At 45.9% G+C, this 12,567-nt stretch overlaps 1 protein-coding gene across 3 annotated transcripts; it reads left to right on the plus strand.

The window, feature by feature from the left end:
• The first annotated feature begins 4,351 nt into the window (after positions 1-4,351).
• On the plus strand, positions 4,352-12,064 carry LOC120712070 (protein EMSY-LIKE 3-like). 3 transcript variants are annotated; one of them, XM_039997784.1, is made up of 11 exons: positions 4,352-4,743; positions 8,085-8,142; positions 8,226-8,411; positions 8,505-8,614; positions 8,708-8,957; positions 9,051-9,263; positions 9,344-9,412; positions 10,563-10,805; positions 10,886-10,954; positions 11,022-11,085; positions 11,604-12,064. In XM_039997784.1, exons 3-11 carry the CDS (start codon positions 8,238-8,240, stop codon positions 11,720-11,722), a joined length of 1,311 nt encoding a protein of 436 aa, XP_039853718.1. In that variant the 5' UTR covers positions 4,352-4,743; positions 8,085-8,142; positions 8,226-8,237; the 3' UTR covers positions 11,723-12,064. The 3 variants fall into 3 exon arrangements, with proteins under 3 accessions (XP_039853718.1, XP_039853716.1, XP_039853717.1); XM_039997782.1 differs by lacking the exon at positions 8,085-8,142 and having other exon boundaries at positions 8,194-8,411; XM_039997783.1 differs by lacking the exon at positions 8,085-8,142 and having other exon boundaries at positions 4,353-4,743; positions 8,194-8,411; positions 11,607-12,023.
• Positions 12,065-12,567: the final 503 nt, after the last annotated feature.

Genomic DNA, 12,567 nt, shown 5'->3' on the forward strand with positions numbered 1-12,567 from the left:
ATCCGCCCGAGGGGCCCGCCTGGCTCAGGGCGGCCGAGGCGGAGGCGCGGAGCGCGCCGTGGCGGGCAACTTCCAGACCGTCTGCCGCTGCGCCGTGGCGAGGAGGCCGGACCAGATAGAGGGGTGGACGGGCTTGCTGTAGAGGTCGCTGAGGAGGCGCAGAGCGGGCCGTCACCCTCGCGGCTGCAGCGGCACACCGCACTCGAGGAGCGGGAAGTGCTCCGTCATCTCCCAGATGAACGCGACGCAGACTGACGGGAAGATGAAGAACGCGAGGACGCCGGCCGCTGCAGGGGCCACGACCACCGGACGCGCATCCACGCGCCCGCGACACGGGACGAGCTTAGCCGGGCGGCGTGCTCGCGGTAGCGGCTGCTCCTGCTCGCTCGCGGTGGCGAAGCGGCCGGGGCCGAGCTCGTGAGGACCGGAGCTTGCGTCGGTGCTGCTCCCGCTCCCCCTCCATGGGCGTATCCCAGGCAACGGAAACGAGAGAGGAGTGGGTGGAGGGAGATAGTCCTATATGCGGGTCCCACATTCTAGATTCACATCATCGCAAAGTCAGCAGCCACGTATCTAATTTAAGATAGATAACTGTAATTTGGACCTAGCTTAAAGCAATTAGCAAGTTTAGGGATTTGGATGTGCATTTTGAAAATTCAGGGACCGGCATGACACCCTGTGCCAAGTTCGAGGACCGCCGGTGCATTTTACTCTGGATAGATCATGCAAGCATCTATCATCATGCAGAATTTGAGATACAACTGAAATTTGTGTAAAGAGTAACAAAAAGAATCAGCTTGGGAATAGTAGCAGATTGAGATGAACAGTTGAACCCGCAACTATTTAAGTGTAAATTTCTCTTTTTTATTTCTTCTTGCAAAAGAATTTGTTTAACATTAAATTTTGCATGAGGGTAGATGCTTATGTGCTCTATCTATTTATATTTTTGGTTAAATTTTTATTTGCAAATTTTTATATAATTAAATTTGATAACAAGATAATAACACATAAGGAGCGGTAATACCTGAGTTGTTCTCGTATGCTCACTCACGATGCGTTAAATATAAAACATATAGATTAAAATAAAATATTAAAAATCCAGGGGGTACCAGTCACCCTGTTCGTGGTCCGATTTACACAATTTATGGGTAAAATCCGACCCAACCCGCCGGGGGCGCTGTGCAGCGGTTTGGTTTTCACGGGTTTTATGGTTTCCATGGGTTAATCTGCGATGAAGTCATCCGCGCGCGCATCCACCTCCACCACCGGCTCCTCCTCGGCCGCCGCCCTCCGCGTCCGCCTCGCCCATCGGGGTCAGCTGCTGTTGCTGCTAGGTGCCCCTCCGTGGCAGCCTCCGACTGGCTCCTCTCGATGGGCGCCTCCTCGCCGCGCTTGCACTCGGCCTCGTGGGCATCGTCCCTGCCGGCCCGGCACCCGTGATCGCCGACAGCCCCCGGGGGACGATGGCTCAGTCTCCGAGGCTCGACGTCATCGCCAAAGAGCGGCGCATGGTCGGCGGCGAGGTCAAGGCGCGAGAAGCTGAGCGACGCGCGGAGACTGTCCTCGGCCATCAACGGCGCGCGCAGCAAAGAGGCCCCGCTGCTCGTCCCCAGGCGCCGCCGTCGGCATCCGCTGGACGCCACGGCGATGATGGCGATGACGAGGTTGTTCACGACCACACGAACAGCACCATCGACATCAGCCAATCCGCGCGCGGCCTCCAGCATCTCTAGCTCCCTCCCTCTCTCCTCTCACGGTGCTGCAGATGGATGATGCCAAGGCGGCTGCGGGGTATGGTGGCGTGGCCATGAGGATGAGCTGACGGGTTGCGTGATTTGAACCAGATGGAATCCAACCCGGGCTGGACTTCCAACGTGGCTTGGGATGGGTTGGTTTATGGGTTGGATTGGATTCCAACTGGACCATGTACAGGGCGAGTACCCAGCCGCGAGCCGCCCGGTGGTTCCGCGGCTCCGATGCACGCTGATGGGATTTTTTTAATTTTAATCTTTTTTAATCTAATATTTTAATAATAACCTGTTCAGATTTAAATTCCCAAGAACTAGCCCTTTCGGTCGCGCCAAGTCCCGCGGCGCGACTCCCTGAAGGGTCACGCCACATACTTCGGCGCGACCGAGCTGCCACCTTGGCACACGCGTGCCAGCGAGCCTAACGTGGCAAGGTTGAGTCGCGCCATGCGCCGTGGCGCGACTCAGCCTAATATAGATCTGTCCGGACAGCCTTCTCTTCCTTCTCCTCCCATTTTTTTTCCTCCACTCCCCACTCGACCCGACCTCCATGGCGCCGCCCCTCCCTCTCCCCCTCTAGATCCACTCCATCCTCTACCTGATTCGAAGGGGGAAAGAAGGGAAACCAATCCTTAAAGTTAACTCCTCCATTTTAACCGATTAGTTTTTCTCCATTTCGCGGATTTTTTTAGAGTTTGATTTGGTTAGGGTTTTGTAGGGTTTGAGTTGAAATGGGGGATTGAGTACGAATTGGGTCATGTTGCGGCCGCTAAACTTGGCATAGGGCAAGCTAAGATGAGTGCAAAGTTGGAGAGCGAGGAGATGGTAACGGAGGTTAAAGGGAGTCGCCATTGACAGCAGCAATAATGACGATGACTGTGGTGATGACGAGTTGCTTTACGGCAACAATTCCAACTAGGTGAAGAAAGCGTCTTTTGGTGCACATGGACCTTGTTTATCTATCATGGACTGCTGTAATTTGAATTTTTCTTGTAGTGGACTTGTAATGTGCACTTCGTGGTCATCTATTGGTACTACTATTATTAGACGTGTAATGGACGACACTTTGTGCAATCGAGTATATTGTAATGTCCTATCAAACTGGTAATGTGATATCTACAATCTTGTGATGAGCAATCAAATATCTTGTCTTGCAAGGAGTCGAGCCATTTCCCTTGGGACCAAAGTATTTTGAGCCAAATCTATCGGCACCAATGCGAGGAAGTCGCACCATTTCCCTCGGCGTGACTAATTGGCGCGTAATTACCCTACTCCAGATCTAGTCGGTGCTATGACGTGGCGTGACTCCTTTACGACTCGCGTCGAGTGGCTTGGCGCGACTCTTCAAAGAGTCACATTCAAAGAGTCACGCCATTCCAGTGGCGCGACTCAGTGAGGAGTCGCGCCAACCTTTGACCCCGACCAGATTTGGCCCAGGCCAAATTTTTGCTAACTAGTCACGCCAAGATAAATGACGCGACTCCTGATAACTGAAAAGAGTATGAAAATAAAATATAACAACAATTTGAAAAGTAAACATAGTAAAGGAAGTGCTATGCCGAGTTTAGCTTCTCATAAGAAAATCAAGGCCAAAACATATATCATTTAAAAAAATTGCTCTCCACAGCATTACAGACTTGAAATAGCACCACATTAATAATCTTGAATAGATATACCCAAGCATACAACAAGTGAACATGGACACTGAGTTATATAATCCTACAATTTAAATGTAGACAGAGTAAAACAATTAGCCATTTGTGGACATGTCCTGATAATGACTTCCCATGCACAGGAGGTCTTTAAATTTGTAAACACTCAATTTTTAAGATTGATATATTTGGTTCGAGGCGCGACCGGACTGAAGGTCGGTGTTGGAGGCGGGGCGGCGTCGGCAGGAGGGTTGCCTTCCGTGCACCCACAGCACGGCCGCGGCACCCGGCGCAGGCGGGAGGGGTGGCCTCAGCGCTAGCCAGGCCGGCCCACGGGCGGGACCCGACAGCGACAGGAGGCGCAGGTGGCGGCGGCCGACAACGCCAAGAAGCCTAGCGAATTATTGGGCCCATTTCAACTCAAATCCTACAAAAATCCTAACCAACTCAAACCCTAAAAAATCCGCGAAATGGAAGAAAACCAATCGGTTAGAATGGAGAAGTTACCTTCAATGATCGGTTTTTCTTCGTTTCCCCTTCGAATCGGGTGGAGGATGGAGTGGGTCTAGAGGGGGAGAGGGAGGGGCGGCGCCATGAAGGTCGGGTCGAGTGGGGAGTGGAGGAAAAAAGAATGGGAGGAAGAAGAAGAGGAGGCTGTCTGGGCGGATTTATATTAGGCTGAGTCGCACCACGGCGTATGGCGCGACTCAGTCGCGCCAAAGCATGTAGCGCGACTCAGTCTTGCCACGTCAGACTTACTGGCACGCGTGTGCCAGCGTGGCAGCACGGGATTTGATGCGACCAAAAGGGTTAGTTTTTGGAAATTTAGATATAAACGGGTTATTTTTAAAATATTAGGTTAAAAAGATTAAAATAAAAAAAATTCACGCTGATGTTACCACATCGGACCAGTCGCCTATAAAACTCCCTATGCCACCAACGAAATGCCCTTTTTGCCCCTCCAATAATTTTCGCATCACCAATCGTCTCCTCGCCTCCCGCACGCCTGCGGCCCGCCCGTGCGCCCCTGCCCTCCTCCCACAGCGTCTCCTCGTTGGCTCCCCTCTCCGCGATCCGCTCAGATCTCGCTGGGATCCGCCGTATCTGGCCTGGATTTCGCCTTCGGAACCCACGGCTCTGTCCGGGCAGGGAGCCGGGAAGGGTCGTTCTGTCCCGGGCGGCGGCGGATCCGTGTCTCTATTGGAGGCGGTTCGGCGGAGTCGCGCCGCGTCACGTTCGTGGTCCTGGTTGTGGCGCCGTCGGCGAGGTGGGATTCGCTGGGGATTTGTGGTCTACGGAGCTGGGACACGGCATGGACTACGGTGGGGCTGTGGACAGCAGCGGTAAGTGTGGTCGATTCTGTCTTTAGGGTTAGGGTTTGTTGCTTAATTGTCAATTTTTGGGATTTATTTGTGACTACTCCCTGGAGTAATTGTAATTGGTAGGAACTTTTTGTTAGATGTGGAGGACGATATCATTTCGTGCAGATATTTTTTGATGTGTAGGCTTGAACACCATTTTATTTTTTTCGATTTTTGTTATTTTGTGGAGTATTTGGGTGAAATTAGTCGTGTAATTGATCGTGACAGTTAACTCCCACCGCGACTTCAGGTTATGAAATTTTATGCAGGTTGTTTGGGTAAAATGACAGGTACTGTTTGCATAGTATTGAGTCTGGGGTTCTGTCTTAAGTGTTAGAGGTATTCCTTCGGTCAGGATGCAAAGTTTGTCAGTGAAGTGTTATATTTGGTTCTTTCTTTTAAATACCGTAAGCATTGGACCTAAAGTACAAGATAAATGAAAGCCATCTCTGCTGCTGGCTGGAAACTTTTTGATGCAATGTTGAGATGAAAAATTATGTTTTTTACTCTTTGAGAAGTTTGTTGCAGAATATACAATGCTCTGTGAAGTTATTTTAAGAGTTTATCAGTCAATGTGTGGAAAATTGGCCCTCCAAAATAAAATGGTAGCATGGAAGGTTGCATAGTCACTGGGTTTTATATAAGTTATGGTTCTGATAATATCTTTGGAACTTGAAACTTTTGGCTCCTGCTAATATGGACATGGAGGTATAATTTACTTGCAGGTAGGGGTGGTAAAGGGCCATCAAATTTAGCCTAGAAAATCTAAGGGCTGGGCTCTATTCCCAAACAGTTTTGAGCTAAAAAATTAAAGAGCCAAGTTGCGCTGTGAAGTGACACTAGGGCCATGACCCATTACCACCCCTACTTGCAGGCGACGTGGTCAGGCATATAGGATAGACAGTTCTAACTTCTATCTCAAATTATTCTGTACACCCAAAAAAGTAAGGCCCTTGTTTGGAACGCAGGAATCCGAAACATAGGAATAGAAAAAAACATAGGAATAGAAAGTCAGTGTTGGTTTAAAACAGAGGAATGAAAAATACAGGAATTTTGTAGCATGGAGTGTTTGGAACAGAGGAATAGAAAACTTAGATTGGACCAGAAATCCTACTTCTATAAAAGAAAGGGCTCGTCATCTCTTTATTATTTCTCTCCAGTTAATCAATGAAGATAGGCCTTTTTTGGACCACGGAGCCCACCCAGCAGTGAGCTGATGAATAATTGTAGTAGTTGTGTCTGTTTAGTAGGAAACAACAGCAGTACCGAGAAAAAAAGAAAAGAAAGGCTCCTTTCCTTATCCCCTTCTTCTCCCATCTCCTTTTCATCCCCAGCCTGTCAGACACACATCGTTATCTTCTTGAAGAAAGGAAAAACACAAAGCACATTACGGTGCACAAGACCCGATAGAAATCACGCGTAGAAGCGGCTCCGTAGGTCAATGCTGGCTTGCTCAGTCTACAGTGGAGAGCATGCCGGTCGACGAGGCGTTTTTGTCATGGCGAGGCTGACAGGCTGACCTCTAGGACCTCTCAAGGCCAAGAGCTCCTTTTCTTTTTTCTTGTAATCATCGATTTTGGTTATATCTCCTTCTAATTTGATTTTGCACGAGAGAAGTGCTTCTCTTTCCTCTCTTTACCTAGAGCTTATGTGAAAATGGAGCTCATAGTGGATTCTTTTTTTTTCCTGCGTTTTGTGAAGGAGACGTAACCTTTCCTCTGGAATTGGAATGAGCGTTCCTCCATTCCAAACACTACCTGACGTCAGCTAAACACAGGAACCGCTTTTCTCCAAAATTCCTGTGAAAATACTCCAATCCAAATGAGGCCTAAATAAACAGTGAAATACATAAGAGATAATTTCTTACAAGATAACCTATGAAATCCTTATTCTGTGTTAATGTTGTTAATTGGCAAAATTATTGGGCATTAAGCCAGTTATGGCTGAGCACTCTTGGTGCTCTATTAAGGATATAATATAACATTCTGAGATGCTGCCCCTCTCAATAGTACCTAATCCTTGGGATGTGGCCTTTGCTCAAATCTTGGTCAAGCTTTAGAATAACTTAAGATTTCCTTGCCATGTGCTGTTTTTTCTTTGTTCTAGAATTTTGATGTAAAACATTATCTGCCATCAAAGTTTCTTGTGGTGGATATGGGCTAAGGTGCATTCTATTTTGATATTTAGTTGAGTTCTGGTTGAGAAAAAAGGTATAGGATACGATGAAATAGTAAGCAAGTGGCTAAGATGTGGTGATCTACTGTATTTAGTAGCTTGGTTCCTAGGTTTTAACTTCTTCCTCTTGCGCTCCCCACCATTTGGTCTTAGAAGTGTAACAAACTGGCAGTATACCCATGTTTGTGTTGGTTTACTCATTGGGGCAGCATTGAAAGTACATGTCTGTTGGCAGAAAAGTTGAAACATTCACACCTCTATTAGGTACATGTATTGGGTTATCAGGCTAGAATGCCATCCCTAGTTGAGGCCCATCCAGTTCCCTGATGGAAGTAATTATTAGGTGACACAACATGCTAAGCGCCCACGTGAGCCCTACCGCATTGAAGTCTATCATCTGCACCTTGCTGCTTAGTTGGGTGCTTTTCTTTATGCAAGATGCTGCCATAATGTGTTGACATGATTTGAGATTATTTTTTTTTCAACGGGCCTGTTTATATTCGCATCTGCGCCGTTGGCGTCAGGCTGAAGCAAAGAATGGGGCTTCCTGTGCCGCGCAGCTGATGCGCTTCGATATTTTAATGGGGTGATGCGAAACGCGCTTCTGGGAAAAAACGCTGCTGCAGGAAGTGCGTCTGGCAGACTCGGAAACAAACAAGCCCAATTTTTTTTCAGCTTTTATTAGGTGCTAGCATTGCTTTGAATTACCTTAATAATATTTCAAATATTGAGCTGTACGTTTAACAAATTTAAGAATTTCCAAAGTTCAAATTTGATTTCCAAAGAATATTGAGTTGCAAATGGCTGGTCTGGTTTGTAAAACTTCACATGAATAGAGAAAAAGCATGTGACTTGTGGGAGCCTGATTGGCACAGCTCAAGCTCTGATATCTATGCAGAATTTGGAGTTTATAGAATGAAATCAAGTAGTTTAAACATATGTTTTTTATCTGAAATATAATAACAAAGTTGTTCAACAAGATATCTTCAATGTGCTCACAATTATGACCTTCTGCACGCTTGCCAAAAGGAGAAGAAAAAAAGCTAAATGGCAAATCCAAATCACTATTTGTAGGACACAACACTGGTCACCTTTATGAACAAAAAGTTTCATATGTTGAGAATATATTGTGGGATTATTTTGCACAGGTTCCTATCGGTGACAGGCTGGGAATGGGTACCTATCCCGCCGGTTTGAACCAGTCAGGTAACAACATTTGAGAAATGCTATGCTCAGAAATTTGGCATTGGTTTACAGGAACCGATGATGATCTTCCACCGTCATATCAGAACAGCAGAGGTATGAAAGGCAGTGGACGTATAACTGGTAATGGAAGAGATACTATTGGTGCTGGTCCATATACTAGAGGTCAACAACCTCAGACAGATATGGAAACACAAATACATCACCTTGAGCAAGAAGCATATTGTTCAGTTCTTCGAGCATTCAAGGCTCAGTCTGATGCTATAACATGGGTATACGTCTGCCAATCTTCATGTTATTAATTTGCTCAGGTTGGGCTGCATTTCATAGATTGACCTTATAAAAGTTTGAATATATTGTTTCAGGAAAAGGAAAGTCTCATTACTGAGCTTAGGAAGGAGCTACGAGTATCTGATAAAGAACACAGGGAGTTGCTAAACGGAGTTAATAGTGATGATATTATCCGAAGAATAAGGTTGTCTGATAGATGAGTATACATCTTAACTGTGCAGTATCCTATTTGCCCCTTTTCTACTCTCTTTCTCACCTCTTATGCTCTTTTCTTAAGGGAATGGAGAGAGTCAACAGGTGTGCTTCAGATGAATTCAGTTAATAATGCTCAGCGTTTGCATGACCCCATGCCCAGTCCTACCACCTCTGCTCGCAAGAGGCAAAAGACATCTCAACCCATTCCCTCTGCATCTGTACCTGCGCCATCTGCTATGCACTCACAGCCTTTAGCTGCAACAATGCAACCATCATCTTCAGGAGCAAAAAAGGCAGCCCCACCTGGCTCAAAAGTGAAAAAGAACAAACCAGTAAGTGATGGTTGAAACATCTGCAGTTAATTTTGTGTTTGTAACTTTTGTGATTTGATATTGATTATTTTTGGGTAACTAATTATGCTTCAGGGCCAGAAGATACCTGGTGGCCCTGCAGTCAAATCTATGCCATCTTCTGCTGGTCCTTTTGGGCGGGGACCAGTTATTAATAGAAATACTTCTGCTGGCCTTCCTCCTGAAGGACCACAATTAAATCCGTTAATCGGCCGTAAAGTCATGACTCGGTGGCCTGATGATAATAGCTTTTATGAAGCTGTAATAACAGATTATGATGCAGAAAAGGTACGTCTTATTTCTGTGGGGTCACGGTGATCACTTGTATTGGTTCATATACTTAATCAAGTCACTCTGATTAATTGTAGGATCTTTATGCACTTGTTTATGACATGAATACAGCACATGAGACATGGGAGTGGGTTGATTTTAAGGAGGTAATTAATTGTCATTGCCAATGAAGAAAAGTCTATTTTCTTTCCCTTGACTCTTCACTCAGTTTGACTTGCTGTTCTCATGTGAAACCCTATAAATTATGTAACTCAACTGTTCCAAACTGTCTTAAGGTTGGTTCTGTAGGTGGTTTTAGGTGATGCAGAAGCCACATCACCAACTTTTGCTGGTACACCCACCCTTCCTGTAGTAATCTTGCATCGCCATGTGGATGATTTGGCTGCCATATCACCCAAAAGCACCCACAAAGCTGGCCTTCCGTGGTAGTTTGAGCTGGTGTTGAGAGTCAAGAAACAGGTTTTTTTTTATCTGGTTTTGACTGAGGGATGAAAATGAAACTTTTTTTATGTGTGTTTTTTTTTTGATGTAGATCGTCCTTTTTGAGTTATGGAATGACATGCAAGTACCTGATAATTCTAATATTATATTTGAAAGCAACAAGAGTAACCCTTTCATATCTCAAATCATTTATGTCAACGACTTTGGAATCCAACTGGCAGTACTCTGTAAAACATGTATAGCTAAAATGCATGTTTTCTCACCACTAATGTTAGAAAATTTGTAACTTTCCATCCAAAGTTTTGGTTCTAGGATACGGTGTAGCAAGGCACCCATATTTGAGTTCTGCCATCCACTTGTGAACACAATATTTTGTCGAGCTATCCCAAGTTACAGTTGTTTTGGTGGCTATGGATGTGGAGCAGTGAACCAAGCATGATATATCAAATTTCTGAATTTGTTCAAGATACATATGCAATGATTGTGAACTTCCCGTTATATATCACAATCATATTTCCTCAGAAAAAAATGTACTTGTTCTAACTGAAAATTCTCATTGAAGTGTCACATATGCTTTGATTAAGTCATAATTGTCTCAGTTTCAAAACTGGACTGGAGAAGCAATACAATTGAGAAAATCCAAGAATCCTTGGCTGGTCTTGATTATCATGTTAATGAACTGGTTAGTTAAGGACTATAAATGGATGACCTGCATAATAATATAATTAAGAGCAGACCATCACAATAACATTAACAGCTGAACACATTTCTTGAACAATTTCAATAGTGAGTCAACATGCAAAAGGCCTACAGTGTAATGTATGCATGATATTTTTTGTTTCATCTTTGCTGCAGATGGCAGCTGAGGATGTAAGATGGGAAGGTGAGGAGCCTGATTTAAACCTTCCTGGTCGTGGTGCTGCCGTTCATGGTGTTAAGAAGTCAACCAATCGTGGTGGCCCTATGTTAGGTGCCGGAAGAGGAAGGGCCCCCCAAAAGAACTCACTTAAGAAAGATTATCCACCTTCACAAAACGGTGTTGGGAAGAAGAGTTCTGACTACATAGAAATTCTTCATACAGAGACACTCATAAAGGAGGTTTGTTTGGAAAGAACTCAGCTTATTGGTTAACAACCCTACCAAATTGTATGTTTTATCATGATGATCTGCCCATGTAGGTGGAGCGGGTTTTCAGTGCTGGCAACCCTGACCCCCTTGAGATGGAGAGGTCGAAGAAAGTGCTAAAGGTAACAGAGACGACTGCCAAACATTATTGGGGTGCTGTTTCTCCTGAACTAACAGATGTTCTGGCAGGAGCATGAACAATCATTAATCGATGCAATTGCAAGGCTTGCTGAGGCGTCTGATGGTGAGGGTGGTAAGTGTAGTGCTTAATTCCTCTTTCCTCAACCTTAATCACAAAGTCCATATGCTCTATATTGGGAGTGTGCTCTTAGCCGTGCTTGGATGAAAGTTTTTCTTGGCTGTGCTCTATGAGGATGAATCTAAGCTTTTTAGGCAACTCATGCAGCACATATTCTGAACAATTCCTGTGAATGTGATATGTCAAATGGGACTGAGTTGAGGTGGTCCTCTAAACGTATTTAATGTTGACTTTCACTTTGAATGCAAACTTGTAAATCATATAGGAACTCTGCTGAGTAATGTGCATACAGGAATATCTTGAAGGTAAAAAGTCCATTTTACCACCCCAGATAATCCACTTTGTCCGCTTAGCCATCTGAACAGAAGTTGCTTGATTTTCTCCCTTGAACTATTTTAACTGCTCCAATCTACTGCCTATTGAGAAGTTCGGCTTGAACTTTACTTATCTTGAATACTTGTAGCAGAACTAGTTTAACATTTTCCTTCTTTCATTTTCTTTTGATGTTGTAGCAGATGACCATGCGCGATCTTTGGACTACAACCGTGGGTGGAGGAACCAACATGGAGGACGATATGCTGATGACATGGCTATCGATGGCCTCATGTCTGGAGATGCAGATGCCATGTGAACCATTGCCAAATGTACACAATTCCCTAATTGGTTTTTTTTAGCCAGTTGTGAAATCCGGATGCTGATTTATTCTAGATTTCTGATTGGTTCTAACGAATGCATCAGTTGCTAGGATTGTTGTGCTTTTGTAGTAGATCTGTACTCAGTTCATGCTTGACACTGTAAATTTAGATTTGGAGCTAATTTTGTTCTGTAGTCTTTTGATAAGTAGAAGTGAAGATATTTTTGTTTCTTAGAGCAACTCAGTAGGGAGAGCAAATGGCTGTCATTTAAACATTTAGTCTGTAGACATCAAAAAACAATCTTCAGCAGGGGGAGCAAATGGGCTGCCATTTTGGTAGGTCTTTCAAATTTCTCAACCCACCCCCTAAATTTGGTGGTCCTCTATTTGGGCTGCCAACTGTGGGCCCCATCTATTTCTTCCTTTTTTTCCCGATCCGATCCCAGCGGCCCCCGCCCTGTCATGCCGTTGCTGTCCTTGCCCTGCCCCCGCCGATGCCATGCCGCCGGCCGTCGGTGCCGCGCCGCACGTCGTCGTGCCCCCAGGGATCGGTCCGAGCCGTGCTGGGCGGAGGAGCGCCCGCTGCATCCTTTCCGCCGGCCCTGGCCCCGCGATGGACATGAGGCGGTCCCCGCTGCAGGCGCATCGGCCTCCCAGACCCCAAGTTCGAGGAACACCAGCGCCTGCTTCTTGCTGGCTGCGGGTGAGGGGAGGCAACGGGGCAGCTCAGCCAGCGACGCGAACGCCATGGAGACCTCATCTGCAACAGGCTACTGGTGGTGGGGCAAGCTCGAGGAGCTTGGCGCCGTCGGTCCGCTCCATCTCTGGCGGCCGTAAGCCTC

This window comes from Panicum virgatum, chromosome 6K, assembly GCF_016808335.1.
Source record: "Panicum virgatum strain AP13 chromosome 6K, P.virgatum_v5, whole genome shotgun sequence".
NCBI classification, from domain to species: Eukaryota; Viridiplantae; Streptophyta; class Magnoliopsida; order Poales; family Poaceae; genus Panicum; species Panicum virgatum.

Coding starts and splice junctions, on each gene's coding strand:
- LOC120712070 (XM_039997782.1), top strand. CDS start 4,713: ATGGACTACGGTGGGGCTGTGGACAGCAGCG. Junction 8,615..8,707: donor GATATTATCCGAAGAATAAG/GTTGTCTGATAG, acceptor TCTTTTCTTAAG/GGAATGGAGAGAGTCAACAG. Junction 9,413..10,562: donor AGTGGGTTGATTTTAAGGAG/GTAATTAATTGT, acceptor TCTTTGCTGCAG/ATGGCAGCTGAGGATGTAAG.